This window comes from Diadema antillarum, unplaced genomic scaffold (genome assembly GCF_040938485.1).
Source record: "Diadema antillarum isolate AM-2024a unplaced genomic scaffold, OU_Dant_1.0 scf00000173, whole genome shotgun sequence".
In the NCBI taxonomy this organism is placed as follows: Eukaryota; Metazoa; Echinodermata; class Echinoidea; order Diadematoida; family Diadematidae; genus Diadema; species Diadema antillarum.
Window position 1 is genome coordinate 362,060 of NW_027271062.1, and position 22,512 is coordinate 384,571.

Here is a 22,512-nt window from a genome sequence, read left to right on the forward strand (position 1 = left end):
GTGGAGAAGGGGATCCTGGTGATTGAGTGAAGGTATAGCTGCGGCATACCCAATGCAACACATCTCTTTGGCCCTGGATTCACCTAGTCGGGGGGTTTTACAGGCCTGGGTAAAACCAATCGGCTGGTGGTGTTTAGCCCTTAGACATTTTGTATTATTGTTCATGAAGTGAGCTCTATCAACCTTTGGCTCATATATGGCATCCCCTTGTTGGGCTCCGTGGTGGGTGGGGAGCAATAGTGATGGATTGTAATCATGTTGATATGGATACTTCAACCAACCAACCAAAGAAAAGGAAAGGTAGTGATTCTGACCCTGACCCTGGTTCAGGATCATTTCGTCGTTTTGTGTTGATTCAAAGGAAAGATCTGGATCATCCACTCAGGTTGTCCCCCTTTGCGATCAATAAGGGGGTTGAGGCTTCTGTGGGTACAGCCAGACCGGTTAAACGATTGAGATTGGGTGACACACTTGTAGAGGTAGACCGCCCAAGTCAGGCAAAGAATTTGCTTTCACTTGAACGTTTCGTGAACATCCAAGTTGAAGTCTCACCTCACAGGACACTGAACTCCTGTAAAGGAGTATACGATGCCCCGAATTGAGGGATTGTAGTGAGAATGAAATTGTGCTGGAGCTGGCAGACCAGCACGTGACCGGTGAACCGGTTAACTGTAAATCAAGATGGAACAAAGCGATCCACAAACACACTCTTCCTAACCTTTAATTGATCTACTGTCCCACAGTACGTAAAAGGTTATCTTCTCGTCAGAGTTGAGTTATATGCCGAATCCCAATCGGTGCTTTAGGTGTCAACGATTTGGCCATTTCCGTGGGAACTGTACAAGAAAGGAATGTTGTGAAAAGTGTGGCCGCAGACTGTAAGGGCATGGAGAGCTGCGTAAAATGCTCCGGCAATCATGCAGCTAACTCCCGGGCATGTCCTCGATGGGTTGAAGAGAAGAAATAGAAAGGATCAAAGCTCTTAATGCTCTTTTGTACCCCGAGACACGCAAAGTGTATAGGTCCAAACATGCCCAATTGACAGCCTCACATTACGTCAAAATCGCCAAACAAAATACTGACAAGAATAACCAACAACCAGTAATGAGACAGAGAATGGCAGTAGCAACTCAACCTGACTTAACATGGGTGAAAAAAAAAAAGAACCTGTTTTGATTGACAAATCAATCAATCCAGACAAACTGCATGCAACCTGAAAAACAGAGTCAACTGAAAACAAAGAAAGTACAGACTACGACAACGGACACCCGCCGTAGTCGTAGTCTACCACGCGATCGCCCCGGAAAAACAAATTATAGCACCAATCTACACACCAACAAAATAATAGCTTACAAAAATAGAACTCAAAGTGACGTAGTGAATCCGATGTTACCGGATACAATGAAGACACAAAACAAATTTCAAGTTCTGGAGGATGACGCGATGGCTGTGTCACAAATCACCACGCCTCCTCCAAAAATCAAGGTATATTTCCTAGATGAGATACTACCTGACATGACGAGTTATAAGAAACGTAAAGCCGTCGTACAGTGGGAATTGCCGTGGGCTTAAGCCTAACTATGAAGAAACTAAATGTATTTTGGGTGATTATAACCCTAATGTTATGTGTTTACAAGAAACACATACAAGTGAATTAGATAATATTTCATTTCGGGGCTATGATTTGTGTAGTCAAGCTAAAGTTTCTCCGGTGGATCAAAGACCTTTTGGAGGTACTTCAATATTAGTTAAAAGAGGAGTCCGCATGAAGCTATACGTAGAGCTCCAGATTCCTCTACAAGCGATTGCAGTGAAGGTAAGCCTTCACTGCATATTTACCATATTATTTTCCATTTATATCCTCCCAAGTTATGATCTCATTCAAGCTGTACTAGACAGATTAGTCAACCAGCTTCTAGAACCTTTTTTTATTACTCGGTGATTTTAATGCCAAAGATTAAACAGATTAGGTATTATTGTTCACTCAATACTGAATAACTTTGATTTATGCCTTTTAAATGATGATTTTTTTACTTATCTTCATCCGGCCTCCGGTTCCACCATTTTGTTCATTTTTGTTCTCTCCATTTGTTCACCAAACACCTTTATGGATTTTCAATGGATAGTTCATAGCGAACAATGTGGGAGCGACCATTTTCCTACATTTATTGATATCATCAACCAGTTGCCAAAAGAGAGGGTACCAAAATGGCAACTTGAAAAAGCAAATTGGGATGCTTTTTTAAATTATTGCTTGCAAAGCATTAATCATGATTCTTTTCAGGATGAAGAAGATCCTTTGACATTGTTTGTTGAAAAATTAGTTAGAATAGCTAGTGACACAATACCCAAGTCTTCTGGTAATGCACACTCTAAACATAACCCTTGGTCTACGCTGAGTGTAAAGAAGCTGTCAAATGCCGCAAAAGGGCATTGCGGAAATTCAAAAAATACCCAAGTAGTGAAAATTCACGTAAATACCGTGAAGCACGAGCGTAGGCACATCATATGTGACCGTGCACCTCAAAACGAACATAAAGTCGCACACACTGATTTTGCGTGAGGACTGAAAATAAGTGAATTGGGTCAATGTAGCCGAACTTGACTTTTTCATATTTTCTGAAAGAGCGGGTCTTCTTTTACATTATGCTAAAATTTGGCATCATAAAACGGGCAGGAAAGTGTGTTTTTTTAGCAGTTTATCTCGAACATTTTTGGTAGAATAGTGTGATTAGGTGTGGCTTTAGAATCCCTTTTTCATTTCTGAAAAACCTTGTCCACACTCTTCACTTTCAACTCTGATAACTTTTGAAAGGATAGTGCTACTGCTTTGAAAGTTGGCATTAATTATGGACAGAATGTGTTGATAAGGCATGCTTAATTTCAGTTTAATCTAATAATCCCTTCATTGTTGTTACTCTGGTGGTTTACTTCCTGTTTTTTGTCCCATTCATCGCACAGCCAGCACGGTTTGGTAAAGATTAAGCGCTTGAATAGACACTGTATTTCAGAGCCTCTTTTCTCAGTTCACACTTTTCCTGAGTTTGTGCTTTCTTTCCAATATTTATATAGGTTAAGGGAGTCCATTTGATTTGAGTTATACATCATCTTAAAGCTTAAAGTCTGCTCTTTTAGAATATGGTCTTAACTAAAAATTCATGTCTGGCGACTTTTTGTTTGTTTCGAGGTGCAGGCATAAAAACAAACGTCTATAGGAAAAACTATGTCACTAAATTATAAATGTCCATACTTCCCTTATTATTAAAAGTGTGAGAAATGGTGAGAAAGATTGCAGGAAAACATTTGAGAGAGGTAACTTTTGGTGTGTTTTGAAACTTTCCCTTGAGGGAAGTAACTTTTTAATTTGCTTTGCAACTTTTTGTCTCTTCTGAACAACATTCTGAAAGGGACTTTCCATGCAACAATTTGGTTGAAGTTTTTGCTTAACATGTGTTAATTTTTCTTTTTTTTTATTTCAAAGTTATTTACTTAATCTGTGTTAATTTCTGTATTTCAGCAACAATTTTATTCAATATTTCTTCAAATGATCATCGTATTACATAAGGTGCCCAGTATGGACGTGTCAAAGGTCAGGGGCCATATTCTGAAATTCTGAAATTTTGTCTCCTAAAATAAAAACGTGTTAACATTTTTACCCACATGTTTAAAGTTGTACGTGATGAACATGGATGTTCTTGGCAAGTGGAAAAGGGATGGTTCAATGAATTCTGTCTGCTCAAGTGACGTCTATCATGCACAACGGACCAAACTAAAACGAGGTTCCTGTGAACGAGAAGTGAAAATGGCTGGTGGAAAGGGAGGGTGCTTCAAGTCTTCAACATGCCCATAGATGGACAGATGTCAGATGATAGTGATGACGAGGGTATTCCTCTTTCTGCCTGAGGTAATTTGAATACAGATAGTTACTGATTTGTTCTAGATAGATAAGTGTCTCAAGAAATGTTATGTGTCTATTCAAGGAAAATATGTTGAAATATTAATGCATAGTATCATGTAGGTACTTTAATTGCATTAATATTTGAATACAAATATTCTGTGTAATACATATGTTTTATTAATATTGGAGCTTATAATGAAATCAAGAGACTTTAAATTCGTAAATTGTTAGCTTTGCTTCCCTTTATTTACAAGTCTGATTTTGATAATTACTTATTTCAATGTCTCTTCTCATTCCCAAACCAAAACCGATTGCTGACAATTTATTGCTTTATGTGCGTGTTAAACACTGTAAATAGTAGTGTACATGGTAGATGTTTGTAAATATAGCCAGCATAAATCTTAATTTTACCCTCAGGATGCTCATGTTTTTATATTCGTAGATGCATTGCTTTAAACTTCCCCAGCAGTACTGTTACCTGTGATAGCAGTGACAGAGCCTCAATGTCAATTTGTAACAGGAGAATCACCAGGAACATCAGCAGCACTGCTTGTGAAGTGTGAGGAGAATGGTATACGTGTTCATGCTATTGCACCATTTGTGGCTAAATATGCATGCTAATACATTTGTGATATTGGGGAAATACAGAACTTCTCACCAATTTACAGGTCAGATTACCTCGTGAAGTGTTGGGAGAATTCTGCATACATATGTTATTGCACCACTTTTATAGTGGTCAGAACTGGTCTGAATTGCAGCAAATGCATAACTTCTCATCGATTTACAAATCAGATTACATTGTGAAGTATGGGAAGAATGCAACGTTTATTTTGTACATGTTACCTCACCAATTGTGAATTAACATACATATTACAATGTGATATTTGTGAGGTATAGAACATGAAACTTTTCTCACCAATTTACCAGTCATATTACCTCTGGAATTTGAGGAGAATGCTTTATTTCTACTTACTGTACAAATTATGAATGAACGTATGTACTGGTACATTTTGAAGTAAAGAAATTCCACTACGTTTTATTTCTCACAAATGTGGGGATTCATAAACTACCTTGTAAATAATTCCAATACTTAAAAAAAAAGGCAAGCCAGGTTTTATTGACTAATTTCAATAGTTACTGACCATGGCTGCCTAATACTCATTTTGTCCTTGAATTTCTTCACAGCGGCTGCTTCATTACGAGGTCCTCTTAACACAATCAGGATATTGTGCAATTTTTACACGTCAGATTTCCAGTCCCCACTTTCCTTATTGTGTTTTTTTCTTGTATTTAAGGATTGTAATGTGATGAATATTATGATGACCCTTTTCAATGTAATAATTTGAGGTGGTCCCTGAATTGATGCCTTTATGCATATTTTGTGTTTCTCTGAGTGTTTCTCTCAGGAAACTCTCCTGAAAAACATCTCTTCGTTCTTTACGTTATTCGACCTCTTTATAGTGGAATAGCGCCAGCTCTCGCTTGTTTTGCCCAGCAGCTATCTGTCACTGCTTCTGCATAGACCGCAGCGAGAAGTGATTTGTATATTTTGACCCTCTGTCGGAATGACCATTACTGCGGTGTACCAACCCCCACCAAAAGAAAAAAAATCGCAAATGAGAAACTGGCAGCAGGTAAATCTAATGCAGCAGACGATCGCACTTCCTCTTTGCAGTAAGCGCTTGCGCTGTGACTTGTGGTATTTTACAGCAAGAACATAATATCTTCTCTGGATCCTTTTCACTCCAGCTTCCACACAATGTTTACCTTCTTTATTAACACCAGTGCCGTATTACATAAAGAGGGTTTGTCCAACCCGGTTTCCGGCTTTTGTGTTTTGAAGCCTGCGACTGGTCGAATCTGGTCTCCTGATCTACAGGCGCCATGTCGTTAATCCGTCAATATTGCGGGCGCGGGCGGAGCTCACAAGCAGCGCCCATTGTTCATTACGCGCAGCATACGCGCTAATATTGTTTTATTTGGGACGTCCGCAATATCAGTCACGGTGCAGTAGGAATCATGAATTATTTCCGTTGTCTACTAATACCTTATTAAATTAGATGGTATAGACGAAATATATTTTGATATCTCACTGCGATAAACCGAAGATTCGTCATGCCTTCCTGCGCAGCATGGCGTTTCGCGAACAGATCTGGCTCAATTGTAATGATGTACCGCTTTCCGACAGATCCAAAACAAAGGAAATTTGGGAAATCAGAGTGCGACGGAAAAAATGGTCAGCGAGCTGCATCTCGTTTTTTCTCCGTTCTTTACATTAGTTACCTGTAGGAAAAAAAAAAGATTATTTGTAGGACCTCCCCCATATACCTACGGGAATCTATTAAAAAATACAATCCTACACTAAGTCCATGTTCTTCATCAGATCCATTGTAACTCCTAACACCCAGAGTAAAACATGGATGGGGTGATCGTGCTTTCTCCGTTATGGGACCAAAAATGTTCCTGCAAACTTGCCCTTCTCTTGAAAGATTGAAAAATTTATGTCGTTAGTTATACCTTTTAAGAATGTACTTATGACACAATGGTGATACAACAATGATTTGAACAATTGCTCTTAACTGTTTGTATTTTTTTTCTTGTCTCACTAAAACCTTATATTGTATTTCAAACTTATTTTTTTTTTAACCTACGATGCGACATTGAGTAATTACACAATTAACCCGTTCCTTCCGCAATTCTCTGAGTGCCTTTAATGCCCCCAAACGAGATTCTTTACGCCCGTCGACAGAGAGGCACACATATTGGTAATCAAGCTGTGTGAAGGCAGTCAAGCGGTTCATTGTGTTCCCCTTTCTACGGTCAACTACATGTGCCCGTGAACAATGGAAATATCGATCGGGTGCGAGGTATGAATAGAGCGTGCGCTGATGAGCTCTCAGAATCTTTTGTTCTACACAAAACCAGGTACCTGAATGAGGTGACTGGGGTCAGCGAACCCGCATTTCTAACTGATCTCAGCCTTGATCATTATGTACATGTTCGTACGAGTTTACATCAGAACAAGCAAAAAACTAAATCAGGAAAAGGTACATAATACTGTAAAAACCCCTTTTCTAAACAGCAGGAGAAGAAATCCTAACAGAATTAAACTCTGATCTTTTTATCAAACCCACTTTTCTGAGCATTTTAACACAAAGAAACATGAATTTAGGCCAATGAAGCAGGCACCCTTGTCTTCATTTTGGGAACCTGGTAAACCAGGTTCCCGTATATCAGTTGCTCCCACGGGAACCTGGTAAACCAGGTTCCCGTAAGGAACGGGTTAATTTATACGTTTTGTTATTGTCAACTTCATGATTGCCAATTTCAGTGTATGTCAGTCTCATATCTTTTTAAGCGTGTATTGTTGTGTGTATGTGAGTTATACTTTTGGATCTGATCCAAAAAAAAAAAAACTTTTCACATTGACTAGATTTTAAAATCAAGATTTTTATTCAACATCATATACACTGTATCATACAGAAGCTGAAAATCTACTGTTTTCAGAAATATGCATACTGATGTCCAAAATATTTGACACCCAACCTTTCCGTAGAATACATGTACCAATAAAATAGGAAAAGCGCCCTCTTTGCACGACGGCACGTATTTGTCTGTTTGTGTGTTGTTGGTTTTTTGTTGTTTTTTTTTGGGGGGGGGGAACAATTGATTTGCACAAAAACTAAGTATGAAAAATATCAAGTTTTATCATGGATTGCCCTTCTCATTAGTTTCTCATGCCTGACATCCCATCTGCTAGCTATAGTTAAATTCTGTGTGAAGGTTTCCTCTTTTTTTGAGGGGGGGGGGGATGGGGGATGGGGGAAGGATAAAACATGTTTTTCAGCACTTTCACATGTAATCATTCGTTTTTCTCTATGATAGACTGGAGTTTGATAACTCAAATTTTATAAGCTATCAAAGAATTAGTGTAGCTTTGCATCCTGTACATTTAATGAGCTAATGCTTGATTCATTGAAAAGAATATTATATATCAAAATAAATTCCGTCCCGTCGCGCTCTTAGGTGCGACGGGACGGAATTTACACAATGGTATGTGTGACGGAACGGAATTTACACACTTGGTTGGAAAAGGGGGGTTCCTGCTTCGAAATTGAATGACGCTCATTGAAAACTACTATCCACACTAGAGTATAAAGTATACAGCTGTAGTTTCAAGTGGTCAAGGGGTAAAATGTGAATCCATCACCCTCCCTTCAGTCCTTCCCTCCCCCACCCCCGACGAGGTTCCTGTAATGTATCATTGGGCCGAATGCATAGAACAAGCAATTGCTTGTAAGCAATTGCTTCAAGCAAAAGCACAAGCTCGTCTAGCAAAAGGTCTAGCTCAAGCAATTGCTTAAATCCATATGCCTAATCTTTTGCTTATGCCAATACTTTTTGCTTGTCCCGCACAAGCAATTGCTTGCGTTTTCAACAAAAGGGACGTCACGCCTGTGCGAACACAAGAACAAAGGCGAGTGTGGCAGCATGTATTTGAAAGGGCATGTGTGCGTGGAAACATTTCCTGACATAGCAGAAGAGCTATGAAATACACACACAGACACATACACACACATCTATACACACACACGTATTACTGGCTGATTCCCATCACTGCACAGCTTACAGCAGCCCGGATCTGCCAGATCGCACGTGGAGAGAGGTCTCCTCGCTCTCAACCGAAGTCAGACATCCTACCTGTTTTTCATCACATTTTGCGTGCTAACCACTGGACATTCCCGTTGTTGAAATGAAAAAGTTTCTTACACTACTTATGAGTAATTTCTTGTAGATTTACACCACTCCTTCACAAGTGTGGTCTTTCTTTCATAAATATGAAAATGATACTTGAAAGGGAACGTTCCGGTTTAGCAAAAGCTCAAGCTCATTTTACAGAGCATGGAAAATCGTAAGCAATTGCTAGCAAGAAGTAGCAAATTGTATGTTTTATGCATACGTTTTTAAGCAAATGCTTGGTCTCTAAGCAATTGCTTGCGGGCAGCAAGCAATAGCTTGTGCTTGCTAGCAAAAGCTTCTGCTTGCAAGCAATTGCTTGTTTTTATGCATACGGATTCGAGTAAAAGGCTAGCACAAGCAATTGGTAGCGTTTATGCATTCGGCCCAATGTCACACTGTGTTTGCATGTACTGGTTTTGCCATAAGCCTCAAGATAAGCTGGAATTGCATCCATGAGCTCATTTTGCAATGTGACTTAGTTTGTTAAACTGACCTTGAAATCACTCTTTCTTCACATGACGATCATCATGGCTTAACTATTGTCATCATTGTATGCTACGCATGAATGAACCATGCTAACTTTTGCAGAGCAGTGATAGAACTGCACAGTGTAGCCCTACTGTACATGAACAGACACAAGGTGAAGATCCCGATCAAAGGCATTTCAGCATAGCAGAATTTATATCTACCATCAGCAAAACTACTTCACTGAGTAAGTGAACTTTTCTTGTTGATTTTCTATTTTAAAACTTCATAGCTCTTTAAAATATGTTTTAAAACTTGAAAGATAGTATACAGTTTGTTCTATTCACATAGGCTTAGTTAGTATGTACCAATAGGCAGGAGGAACATAATTGTAGGCTACATACACTGCACTCTGAAGTACGTACCTTTAGGTTTGAAAGGGTATTATCTGCAGATTCAACCAGTGATATCCAGAATTGTACAGTATGAAACTTTAAGTGCAGGCTTTATATTTAAAATTTTGAAGCATGTACATGATTAAAAAACAAACAAACAACATCCTGTATTTTGGATAAAAGCTTCTTCTTTTTTAAACTCTAATATGAAGATGACGTATGTACATTTGTACAATGCACTAGACTTTTGATGCAGAATTGTACATCTGCAGAGGTGCAAAAGTTGGTGGAATTAATGTTTACAGAAATTTGTTCATATCCAGATCAGTCAAACAACATCTATTAGTCTGTATTAGACCTATTTGAGCAGTGAAAGCAAAATTATGTCTCACCATAAATGACAGCAGGTCATACTTGAACATTTAAAAAGAGATTATGACTTCCGTTCAGACACTAAGGGTACTTCCCTCATCCACATTCTATCTCTAAGACACCTCGGAATGTATGTTGATTTTTATAGCAATGCATGAATTCAGAAAAAAAAAAACCCAGAAAGTTTTCTGATCTTAGTGACTTACATTCTTTTGCATGATTTCAGTATGGCAGATCGAGCAAGAAGATACAGAAAAAATAGTTAAAGGCCTGTATGTTGGAGAGGCCAATACCGAGAGCATGAACGAGAACGCAGGTATTGTGAAAAGATAGCACAAGATTATCATAAAAGAGAACACAAGCACTGAAAAAAGACAGAGTCAGATAACGTTTGAGAAGATGATTTGCAAAATTGGAAGCATTTGTGGAAGGAAATGGGTTTTCAAATAATCCCTGGGCAGAAATGTTTGCAAAGTATCCGCTGCCATGCCAAAAGAGACGCCCAAGAAACTGCAGGTACTTGACGAAATGGAGGGAAAACTTACATCGAAGTAAAAAAAAAAAATAAGAGAAGCTATTTCAAGAAAACAATCAGTACACGACCCGGGATCCTCGTACCCCAAGAAGGAGACCAACTTGGACAGCAGAGCACAATGAATGGGTCACAAAATTCTCGATGAGACTAAGTATTTCCTATATTTGCCCATAAAACAAAAGACACCAAGTACATGGATATCATAGATGGAGAGAGGCAATACCATGCAAAACATTATCTCCTTTGCAATAAAAGTAGAAACTGCCTTGGCGGTGGACTTTTTACGGGAGTTCAATAACAACAAAAAAAGTTTTGTATAGGAGTATCTACCTCAGATATGGGTAAAATTTAATTGTGTAGAAATGGTTCTAAAGGCTAATTTAGTAGTCCAACCATGTTTTTCCGAGCTTCAGTGATCTCATGAATTATGCAAAAGAAATCATACTCTTATAATTATAGACTTTGGGACTACGTCTAGGTCTAGACCTTCCTAGATCAAGACCTCTTTAGAGTTGATCTTTAAGAGTTGATGATTTGGATGTTTAATTCTTATTAATCTTGATTAATGTAACACATCAAGTTTTACTCCTATATTCTTTTTTTTTTCACAGACATCGGAGACTACATTCTGAATTTGCTGGCAGGCAATGACGAACCGAACGCCAACTACATGTACAGGTTCCTCATAGAAGACCAACACTCTCTACGTTCATTTTGGGCCGCGCGAATGAATTTGCACAAGATGAGCAAGAACCTTTTACTTTTTATTTCTTTTTTCAAAGACATCCAAGACTACATTCTGAATACGCTGCCCTGCAATGACCAACCAAACGCCAACTACCGACAGGTCCCTCATAGAAAGCCAACACTTTCTCCGTTCATTTTGGATCGAGCGAATGAATTTGCACAATATGAGCAAAACCTTGTCTTTCTCAAGGGACGTGTCAGGCGATCACAGTCAATTTGTAGTTCTCATTCTGTAGAGATGTTCACTCGACTATGACATTGGCCAAGTCATGGATTGGAACTGCAACTGCATGGCTGGAGGAGGGAAGTGTCGCAGTCATATTTAGAGATACACTGTAGTTCTGGTGCAAATTTAAAACCATTACTTTCTGTTTTGTATATTACCTTTTATTTCATATACAGACTTCTGATGGTGACTACGAGCAATCCTCAGGACGATCATTTGACACATACCCTGACGTCAATTACATTCCCCTGGTTGATTAGGAAAGTGTAATCCCAGATGAGGTGTCATCTGTTGAGAAGGCAAATTCAAGAAATGAATGGCTGTGTGGATGTAAAGTCAAAGTATGGTTACTCTCTTTCTCTCTCTCTCTCTCTCTTGTGAGAGTAGACAAACCAAACAAAGTTTGCGAGACGCAAACAACTACACAAGATTGAAAATGTGGCAATAAGGGCCATATCCACTCTGGAGGACGTGCAGTGTAGAAGGCAGTAGTGGCTAGACATTCGGAATTTCGGCGATCAAAGCTACAACATAGGAGTATTCGAGGGAAAGCAGGTGATATCGTAGTCAGGAAACGAACTCAATAATCGTTTTCAGTCCAATGTCAGCCAACTAAAAGAAGGAAAATAATCAACTCATACATTCCCTGCAGTGACTGGGTAGTGTTTTTCAATGCTCTTTACCCTTTGGATACACAAGCAGCCGTGTCCAAAGGTAAAGCCAAGGACAGCCCCTCAGTCTGGCACAAAACATTTTTGGATAGCTAGATTTTCACGTACAAGAAGAAGTGTGCTGTTTATCCTGGCCTGAAAATGGCTTTAGATGAGGTTACTCTAGCTGCAAACAAAATGAGGAGATATTGGCGCTGGGGCAAAGAGTGCTCCTGAAAAGCAATTCGGTGAGTAGGTGCGACAGAGTTCGAGCGGTTATGAGAACTATAGCGAAGACGCTTGTGAAGGCTCGTCAGCTGGACAAGCAAATCAGGGGAGCCAGAGATCTAGTAACGCCCCGCATGCGCCTTTAATACGGTAGCAGGAGCGCAATCTCACTGTCCGGATATGACGAAGAAGCCCAGACCTACATCAACAAATCGACAACCCTGCCGAATTAGATTTGGCCTAAGTGACCTCGCATGGGTAAATAAGTTCATAAATGTAGATTAGTACATGTAACTAATAAGAAGCTTTTTTTCAAGAATTTTGTTTACAAACGTTACTTCTGCCACAACACATAAAGTAGAGTATGTATACATAGCTTTACCACAGTAAAGGAAGGATATTCTTTTTGCCACAGCATCAGCAGAGGACACAATATCTCTACGGGCTTCTGACATAATGAGGGATATCTAGCAAATCGTGTAAATCTCACAGACTGGGAAGACGTACGCTGCACCAGACTTAAGAAGTATTTAGCCATGATGTCTTAATAGATCCTTGGGGTAGAAGTGAACGAACTGGAACAACTAGTAAACCATATGAAGCATAACATAGACATCCATCGTGAATACTACAATGCCTAATGCACTACACTTCACAACAAAAAGATACCGGTATTGCATGGCGTGCACTCCGAAATTGGATTGAAAGGGACCATTCTGGTAACAAAAACATCATTAGATAATTTTGAATATTGATGAAGTTGATTATCTTTAATGTACATTATTTGAGGGGAAATAGAATTTTTTACGCTAAAACAATGTAAATAACGCGTAAGATTTGTAAGCATTAAATTTGGAGTAGTCGAGTTGTATTCCTTCTACTTCAAAGCGGTTTCCCATCGTAAATGTACTCTTATGTGCGGGCTGCCATTCATTATGTTTGAGCGGTTGAAAGGGATAATGTTATCGGAGTAGAAATGCGTTCATTGCCGTATTTTTAAAACGAAGTGGTATCAATAAGCAAAAAAAAAAAAAAAGGGGGGGGGGGGGAAAGGATGGAGAATGCAATTAAAAGTTTCAACGTTTCAGAGTTGCATCAAAGGCATTATCATCGCATAGATTCTACCAAGCATTATTCAGGAATGGTCCGAAGCTGTTTAACGGCTAACACCGCTTGTGACTATACTTTCTTGTGGCCTGCATGACAGCAGTATAACATCTACCGCGTCAAGGACGGGACCAAACATCGCTTGATAGGTTCTCTCATTAAGAAATCACAACGATATCTGTATATGCTTAGTATTTGTGAAGAAACTTCCGAGTATTTAAAACATGTGATAAAATCTATATGTCATCTGAAAAAAACAACAACAAATAAACAGAAGACTGTAACTTCGCAACTCATCAGGTTATGCCCAACACTTGGTCGTGTTTAGACCAGTCTAATGCGGCTTTTAAAATGAAAAAGAAAAGTGATTGTGTAAAAGATACATCTTTGAAATTTAAGGTGAAAGTCATTTGACCGCAACATCATTGTTTGTACTAATACTTTCTGGTGGCGTCAATGCCACAATGGTAGCTCGATGTATTGTTTTATAGGAAATTCTACTGGAGATACCTGAAAAGTGCACTTGTAGTAAATCTTCTCTTTCGACATCGAGTAAGTCCCCATACGGTATCACGTAAATACGATAAATAGTAAGTTTGGTATAGCAATGGAATATGAAAACCGATAAGGCTATATATAATATATATATATATATATATATATATATATATATATATTGTTACTGCCGATTTAACAGGAATAGCGCCACCTTGTGGTCGAATCTGAAAATGCATACAGCATCTCACTAGTATAATAGGCAGTACATATAAAGAGAAGACAGGACTTGGCTAACGGAAACGGGCGGGGATGCTGTGATTGTGATCCGGGGGAGGCGCACAATCTTTCAACCTGCTTCTTCTGCTTTTCCCACTTTGTACCGCTTTTCCACCTTTTCACCTTTTCTGCTCGGTAATCATGTAAGGATGTAGAACAGACATGCAGTGAAGAATTCATCGTGTTGACCTTCATTGATGCTCGATCGTGTCTCAAGTGTCCAAGTGTAGAAAATAGTGAGTCAGACGTGAAACGATGCATTAAAGAACACAGTGGACAATACCACAGCACAGTTACTTGATTGTGATTCGCTGCAAGTTTGTGAGTACCGTATCGTGCCAGAGCAGCGCAAGTGTACAGAGCATCAGTGTGTGTGATGATCGGATGATGAAGTGTGAATGGAAGTGGAAATCGGGAGACGGATCGGCGGAAGAGTGGCGTGACAAGAAAGAGCCAACCCAAGATTACACAAAGTGCCCGGGTATCATACATTACAGCATATAAGAGTCAGTAGCAATAACCAGCAGCTACATTTCAGTTGAAAGATTGCCTCGTTTGGAGAATGAGACTGTGTAGTGACAGAACTGATTGGGTGGGCACAGTGAGTCTCAACATGAACTGGAACAGAGGCGACATCAGTGGTTACAGTGAAGTAATTAAACCAGTCCTACCAAGTACAAGTATGGCTAGTTAGACATCTAGATTTAGTCTTGGAATATGAATGATGAAAGGAAAGAAAGTCTAACTCTTTCAATGTAAGGCCAGGACTAGTCTAGTACCTGAAATCGGTACTAACGTTAAAGTAACAGTGTCTTGGAACAGATCTGCAATGAAGGCCAGGACTAAGTACTTAAAGTACAAGGAGTCTTGGAACAGATCTGTTGGTACTTAGGCCAGGACTAGATCTTAAACGAGTCTTGGAACAGATCTGCAAGTATACAGGCCAGGACTAAATGCTAAAGTGAAGGAGTCTTGGAACAGATCTGAGTAAACACAAGGCCAGGACTCTACTGAGTATAGTCGTGGAACAGATCTGTAAGTAGGACCAGGACTAGAAACCACTATTAGTACTTTAAGAGCAGGAGTCTTGGAACAGATCTGCAAGTATACAGGCCATGACTAAATGCTAAAGTGAAGGAGTCTTGGAACAGATCTGAGTATTAAAACACAAGGCCAGGACTTTACTGATTATAGTCGTGGAACAGATCTGCAAGTAGGGCCAGGAATAGAAACCACTAAGTACTAAAGCGAAGGAGTCTTGGAACAGATCTAAGTAAACACAAGGCCAGGACTCTACTGAGGATAGTCGTGGAACAGATGATCTTCAACTAAGGCCAGGACTAAGTACTAAAGTTAAGAACTCTTGGAACAGATCTGCAGGTAAAAGGCCAAGACTATATTAGCGAATAGATGCCGACACAAGGCCACATTGACTAGCACCTAGTCTATGGTGGAGAGTCTTGGACCGAAAGACTAAAAGGAGAAAAGGTCTGGAAATAGATCTTATGTTAATGTGAGAGTAGTGTTAAACCCAGTCCGAACCGGATAATGACTGCAATTGGATAGAAGGTGGTCTTACTCTTACAACTTCATGGCAGTATGGACTAGATCTACATCTGGACCGTCTGGATCTTAGTGTTGGAGGACCAATTGTTTGTAGAGCCTTGGAATAAGAAAGGATCTAGAACTCTACAGCTTACGAGTAGTCACAAGCAAGGATAGGACTGATACAGTACACAAATTGCTTTGGTACCAGTAGGACTACAGCTGGAAGCCAGCTTGGACTAGATTTACAGTCAACAGTCTAGTATTGAAAGGAGTTGGAGGACCAAAGCAGCATAGTCTTGGATGATATTTCAAGCAAGGCCAGGACTACAGAAATCTTGAAGGACATTGCTTGCAAATATTACTATGTAAATGCAAGGCCAGGATTAAACAAGTTTTGGATAAGACTTGTGGAAGCAGTACCAGGACTAAGAGGGAAACAGGCTGGAAGACGGCGCAGCAAGTTTCGAGGTTTAGTTCACGTTTGCTTATTTGGGAGTACAGTGACTTTGGACAGCCATTTGTAAAGATGGATGAGCAGACGTCGGATGACTATCCAATGTATCATCAAGACCCATTCATGCCTCAACCATCGAGTCCACTCAGGACACCAGAGAGCTTAGATACCGGTACAGGCTTTTCAAGAATGCAGCCGCTTAATATGCATGCAAATGGAAACGCACGTGAGGAAATGTCAGCACCAGCTAGTGCTGCAGGAATGGAAAATGCAGCAATGTTGTCATTTCTACAGCAACAGAATCAGCTGATGAGGATGCTCGTTGAGCAAAACATGAAGGCCTCTCTGCCACAAAAGCAGGTGAAACCATTCACAGGAGACCCACTACATTACCACTCCTTCGTGCGAGCATTCGAACATACCATCGAAGCTAAGACTTACAGTGACTCTGATCGGCTGTATTATTTGGACCAATACACATTGGGAGAAGCCAATGCCATCGTGAAAAGCTGCATGTATGGTCAAGACCAGACTGTGGCCTACAGAAAGGCGAAGGACTTGCTACAAAGGAAATTTGGCAATAGGCAGCTCATCGTAGAGACAATGATGATGAAAGCAGTGCAATGGCCTGACATCAAACCAGAAGATGGAGAAGAACTCCATCGCTTCTCGATTTTTGTAACTGAGCTGCACAATCTTGCCAGGGACCTCAACACGGAGTCAGAGGTCAACCACTCTCACAACATAAGGCTGATCATTGGAAAGCTCCCATACAAGCTGAGGGATAAATGGAGAAATCGAGCGGATGACATCCAAGAGGAGAAGCAAGGCAACATAACCTTCAATGATGTGGTGTCATTCATCGCCAAGCAAGCAAGGATTGCAACGAATCCGGTGTATGGGAATCTGAAGTACCAGGCTAAACCACCAGCGAAATTCGTAGGCACAGGCAAAGTGTGTGCAAGTGCAGGCAAATCAAGTTTCAGCACATCGGCGATGCCTGCAGCAAAAGCAGAGAGCAAGAAGGAAGTGTGCTTGTTCTGCAGCAGTGGGACACATACTCTGGCTGATTGCACAGTGCTCGCATCCAAGCCATATGAAGACCGCCTGTCATTTTGCAAAAAGGAAGGTCTGTGCTTTAGCTGTCTTCAAGGTGCTGCCCACTTTGCAAGAAATTGCAAGAGGAGATTGAAGTGCAGCATTTGTAGCAAACAGCACCCAACAGTGCTGCATAGGGAGTGGAAGGTGGATCAACCTAAAAGGGAGAACAACTCGGCTGGCACTCAGCAGCAAGCTATAGAACCAGAGGCTTCTGCCACTATTACACAGCAGCCACAACAGAATAGAGAGAACAAAAATCAAGCGGTGGCATCAAACACAATTAAGTGCAGCTTAAACACAAGTTCACCAGGAAATGACACCTTGCCAGACATTGTGCCTGTCAGAGTACGCTCACGAAGGACAGGTGTGTGCACAGAGACATACGCATTCGTCGACTCTGGCAGTAACGCGGTCTTCTGCACAGAAAAGCTGGCAACAACATTGAATGTGCAAGGCAAGACGATCAACCTCCACATGTCTACCATGACAGACGAAAAGATTACAACCAGCCAAGTGTTGAGAGACTTAGAGGTTATGGATGTGCAGGGACACAACATCATACGACTGCCAGAAGTTTACTCACAACAGTACATACCAGTAGACAAGGAAGACATTCCTAGGCAAGAGGATGTGCAGAAGTGGCACTATCTGCAGAACATCGAAATGCCTTCCTTAGCAGAAGAGGCGCACGTTGGATTGCTAATAGGAAGCAATGTTCCGAGGGCAATGGAGCCAGTAGAGGTGATAAGCAGTGAAGTTCCAAATGGGCCCTTTGCATGCAGAACAGTTCTTGGATGGCTGGTGTACGGTGTATCAAGGGATGGAGCTAAAGGAAACAAAATCCAGTCTCACAGAGTGAAGGCTAAGGCCGACATTGACCAGCAGTTTGAAAAGCTGTTCAATCGAGATTTCAATGAAAGGATCATTGACGACAAGGAAGAAAAGTCACAGGAAGACTTGATCTTCATCAAGAAGGTAGAGCAGTCGATGAAGCTGGAAGATGGACATTATGAAATAGCTCTTCCCTTCCGTAGAGATGATGTGAAGTTGCCGAACAACAAACTTCAAGCAATGCAGCGAGCAGGCCATTTGAAGAGAAGGTTTGAACGACAAGCAGACTTCAAAAGGGAATACACTGACTTTGTAGACTCCATGATGAAGAAAGAGTACATGGAGAAAATACCTGAGGAAGAAATACAAAGAACTGATGGAAGAGTGTGGTATCTCCCCCATCATGGTGTGGTACATCCTCAAAATGGGAAGCTGCGGGTCGTCTTTGATTGCTCAGCTGAGTATGGAGACTTCTCTCTCAATAAGGAGCTGCTACAGGGGCCGGATCTTGCAAACAAGTTGTTTGGGGTATTGACCAGGTTTCGTCAAGACAGAGTGGCGATGCAAGCAGACATAGAGGGCATGTTCTCACAGATCCGTGTACCTAAAAGAGACAGAGACATGTTGAGATTTCTGTGGTGGGAGAACGGCGACATCGAGCGACCTTTGACAGAGCACAGAATGAAGGTACACGTCTTCGGTGCTGTATCATCACCATCATGTGCCAACTTTGCCTTGAAAAGAGCAGCACAGGACCAGACAGGTAGCTTCTCAGATGAGGTCATTCGTACTGTGCATCGAAACTTCTACGTCGATGACTGTTTGTGCTCAACGCAGAGTGTACAGGAGGCTGAGAAATTGGTGTCAGACTTGACAGAGATCTGCAGAGGAAGGGGATTTCGTCTGACGAAGTGGCTATGCAATGAGCCAGAGGTGCTAGCCAAGATTCCAGTGGAGGCAAGAGCAAAGAGTGTACGAGACTTGAGCTTAGATGTCAAGAATGAGATCACCGAGAAGGCACTGGGTATCGTGTGGTCTACAAATGAAGATACGCTGGGTGTGACGATCAATCTGAAGGACAAACCTGAGACAAGAAGAGGGATTTTATCTACTGTGAGCTCTGTGTATGATCCCATAGGATGTGTAGCACCAGTGGTGTTGCCAGCCAAACAGTTGCTCCAAGTGCTATGTAGATCTCGGTTGGGCTGGGACGCCAAGATTCCACCGGACTTGCTGAGGAAATGGCACACCTGGAAGACAGAACTACCAAGGCTGATGGAGTTCAAGATGGCAAGACGCTTGAAACCGCCAGATTTTGAGCCAGATTCAGTCACCCTGCATCATTTCTGTGATGCCAGTGAAAAAGGCTATGGCAGCGTCACATATCTGCGATGGAAAAATGCAGAAAGAGTACAGATGAAGTTTGTGACGAGCAAAGCTAGAGTTGTACCACTGAAGGAGGTGTCTATTCCTAGAATAGAGTTGACAGCAGCAACTGTAGCGGTGAGAGTTGACCACATGATCAAGCAAGAGCTCGACATCTTGGTAGATGAGACCTTCTTCTGGACTGACAGTATGACTGTTCTTGGCTACATCAATAACGACACGTCACGATTCAAGACATTCGTAGCGAACAGGGTGGCAGTGATTCGAGATGGATCCAAACCAAACCAGTGGAGGTATGTGGAGTCTTCACTTAATCCTGCCGACATGTGTTCAAGAGGAATCGAAGCAGATAAGTTTCTGCAGTCAGATGTCTGGAGGGAAGGCCCAGAGTTCCTCCAAACACTAGATGAGGAGTGGCTGACAAGAAGTGAAGTCTCGCCAAGCAATTTGCATGTTGAATTGGAATTGAAGAAAACATGCCTTGCCACGGAAGTGACCAAAGAGGAAACTTCAAATCCCACAAGCGAACTTGTCCATCACTACTCAGACTGGATGAGACTGAAAAGGGCAGTGTGCTGGTTGAGGCGATTTGTGAAATGGATGAGTCAGAAGAAGGAGCAGACCACTTCTCAAGAAGAATCCCTGAAAGGGAGACTGACACTTCAGGAAATGCAAGCTGCAGAAACAAAGATTGTGGGGTTTGCCCAGAGTGAAGCATTCCCATGTGAAATTGAGGGACTACAGAACGAAGGCTCAATTCAAACAGCAAGTAAAGGAGAACGGAAAACAAGGGTGAAAAGAGCAAGTCCTATCTATAGACTTGACCCAGAGCTGGATGAGGGCCTGCTGAGAGTTGGAGGAAGGCTGAGTCGAGGTTCACTTCCCATGAATGTGAAACATCCTGTAATTCTCCCTAAGAAGAGTCATGTGTCAAAGTTGATCCTAGAACACATACACAAGATGGCGTCAGGTGCAGTACATGTCAGATCTGTTCTGGCGCAGATGGACGAAAGAATATCTTCCCCAGTTGCAGCAGAGGCAGAAGTGGGTGGAGCCACAACGCAATCTCCAGGTTGGTGACTTGGTGCTGCTGGTGGACCAGACATTGCCACGAAACACCTGGTTGCTGGGGAGAGTGACGCGCACACTACCAGATGCTGAGGGCTACGTTCGCAGCGTAGAAGTGAAGACAAAGTTGGGTGCTTATACGCGGCCTATCAGCAAGTTGTGCCTTTTGCTGGAAGGAGATGTGTAATTAGTTGTGGGATCCTGTATTTTGTGAATTATTTTGTGCATATGATGTGGTGCGAGCCAAGCGCCGCCACAAATAGATTTGATATGGAAGATGGACCACAGCTGTATGTTTTTGGAGCATCAAGCAGAATAGCATGACGTTTACATGGAGCGTGTATGCAGCAGGTTCAGTTATGCAGCAATACAACAATTTGCGAATCGCACGTTGGAATAGTGTGAACATGGTAGCTTGCTTCAAATGTATCAGCAAATGTGTAGTAGCTGTGGTGTGAGCCAAGCGCCGCCACACTTTTAGTTCACCATGATTTTGTGATCACCGGATATGTGCCATCTCGCATTCAACATACCGGTAGTTTGCTCAAGTGCATGATGAGGACACTCCAAACCGTGTGACGCACACTGAACATATGTGAAAACAACAAATATGGAACTTGAAGAAAATTGGACATGTTAGATATATACAGACAGAGACTGTATCAAGCTGACTCGTATAAGCTTCAAGCGATATTGGACTTCATGGCCGCAGTTGCATGAAGAGTACGAATGTAAATGGTTGCATTTGTTGTGTTTAAGCTGAAATAACAGTGGTCAGACATACAAAGATCCACTCATAACAGTGAAAATTCTGGTGTGTAACACAAGGTAAAGGCAGTTGTGTTATTTGTTACACATTTGTATTGCATTTTGAGTCACAAGGTGATTATGAAAAGGAGTGCTACACCAGTTGACCACTAGGAACATGTTTTGATGCTTAAAAGAAGAATATTTTTTCGACTAGTGGATATCTCTCATGATACTGCATCATATGGATGTGTTAAAGTATGTGTGTATTTTGGAGATGACATTCAGAACATAATAAAAGCTCCAGTGGTAATTTGCTCTTTTAAACAGGTGAAGAGTAATAATTTGCCAAAGGTGGTATATGAGATTAGAGTAATGACATGTACACATTATATGTTATAGCAGTGAACATATTCACTTCAGAAGCAAACTGAAAGTTTGAGTTTTTGACAAGGAGACACCATGTAATATGTCTTTGGATATATTTTGTTTGGTCTGTGCTCACTTCAGTGTGTGAGTCATTTGGTGTAATGCCTAATGACATAATGGAACAGTTTATAGGATACTGTAAATTACAGTGTATGATATTATATGTTTTTATGTTATGCTGTGCAGACATAAATTTGATTCAAGATTCAAGATGGAATATAAGAGGTTTGGTACAGATATACAAAGAGAAATATTCCTAAATCAGTCTAGGTGTTAACCATAGAATTTGGTCTGCAAACCATTGGCTTTGGTGTTAATTTTGGAAAAGTGTGAAAACAAAAGTGTATTTCATAATTGCAAGTGTATTGCATTGTATTCTCATTTTATGGGGAGTTGTTGCACTTTTCTAGTATAAGATAAGTTTAAACAGGGTTTTGTGAGATCACAAAGTCAGAACAAGAGAGATAGAAGCAGTGGTATACTATCAAGGTATATTTTATTGTTTCAGAGTCAGACAAAACCAAGTGGTGATTTGTTGTTCTGATGCTGTTTGCTTTATGCTATTATCGAGGTACAGCTTGGTACATAAATGTCATGAATAGTGAATAGTGTATTATGCAAATATGTTCATCAGGTGATAATGTTTGTAGATTTGGTGTTGACAGGTGTTGGTAGAAGAGAATCAAAGGTTTAAAAACGCCAAAGGAGGATTCAAATGCATAATGAAAGTTTTTGTATTTGAACAAAGGTGGTTTGTTGTTATGGACAAACATGTTATCTGGTATTCCGTATATTTGTTGCATTAGAAATT

At 40.8% G+C, this 22,512-nt stretch overlaps 1 protein-coding gene across 1 annotated transcript; it reads left to right on the plus strand.

The window, feature by feature from the left end:
• The first annotated feature begins 16,211 nt into the window (after positions 1-16,211).
• LOC139722853 (uncharacterized) lies at positions 16,212-20,537 on the plus strand. Its single transcript, XM_071634139.1, has one exon. The coding sequence runs from the start codon at positions 16,212-16,214 to the stop codon at positions 20,535-20,537; it is 4,326 nt and encodes a 1,441-aa protein (XP_071490240.1).
• Positions 20,538-22,512: the final 1,975 nt, after the last annotated feature.

Coding starts and splice junctions, on each gene's coding strand:
- LOC139722853 (XM_071634139.1), top strand. CDS start 16,212: ATGGATGAGCAGACGTCGGATGACTATCCAATGTATCATCAAGACCCA.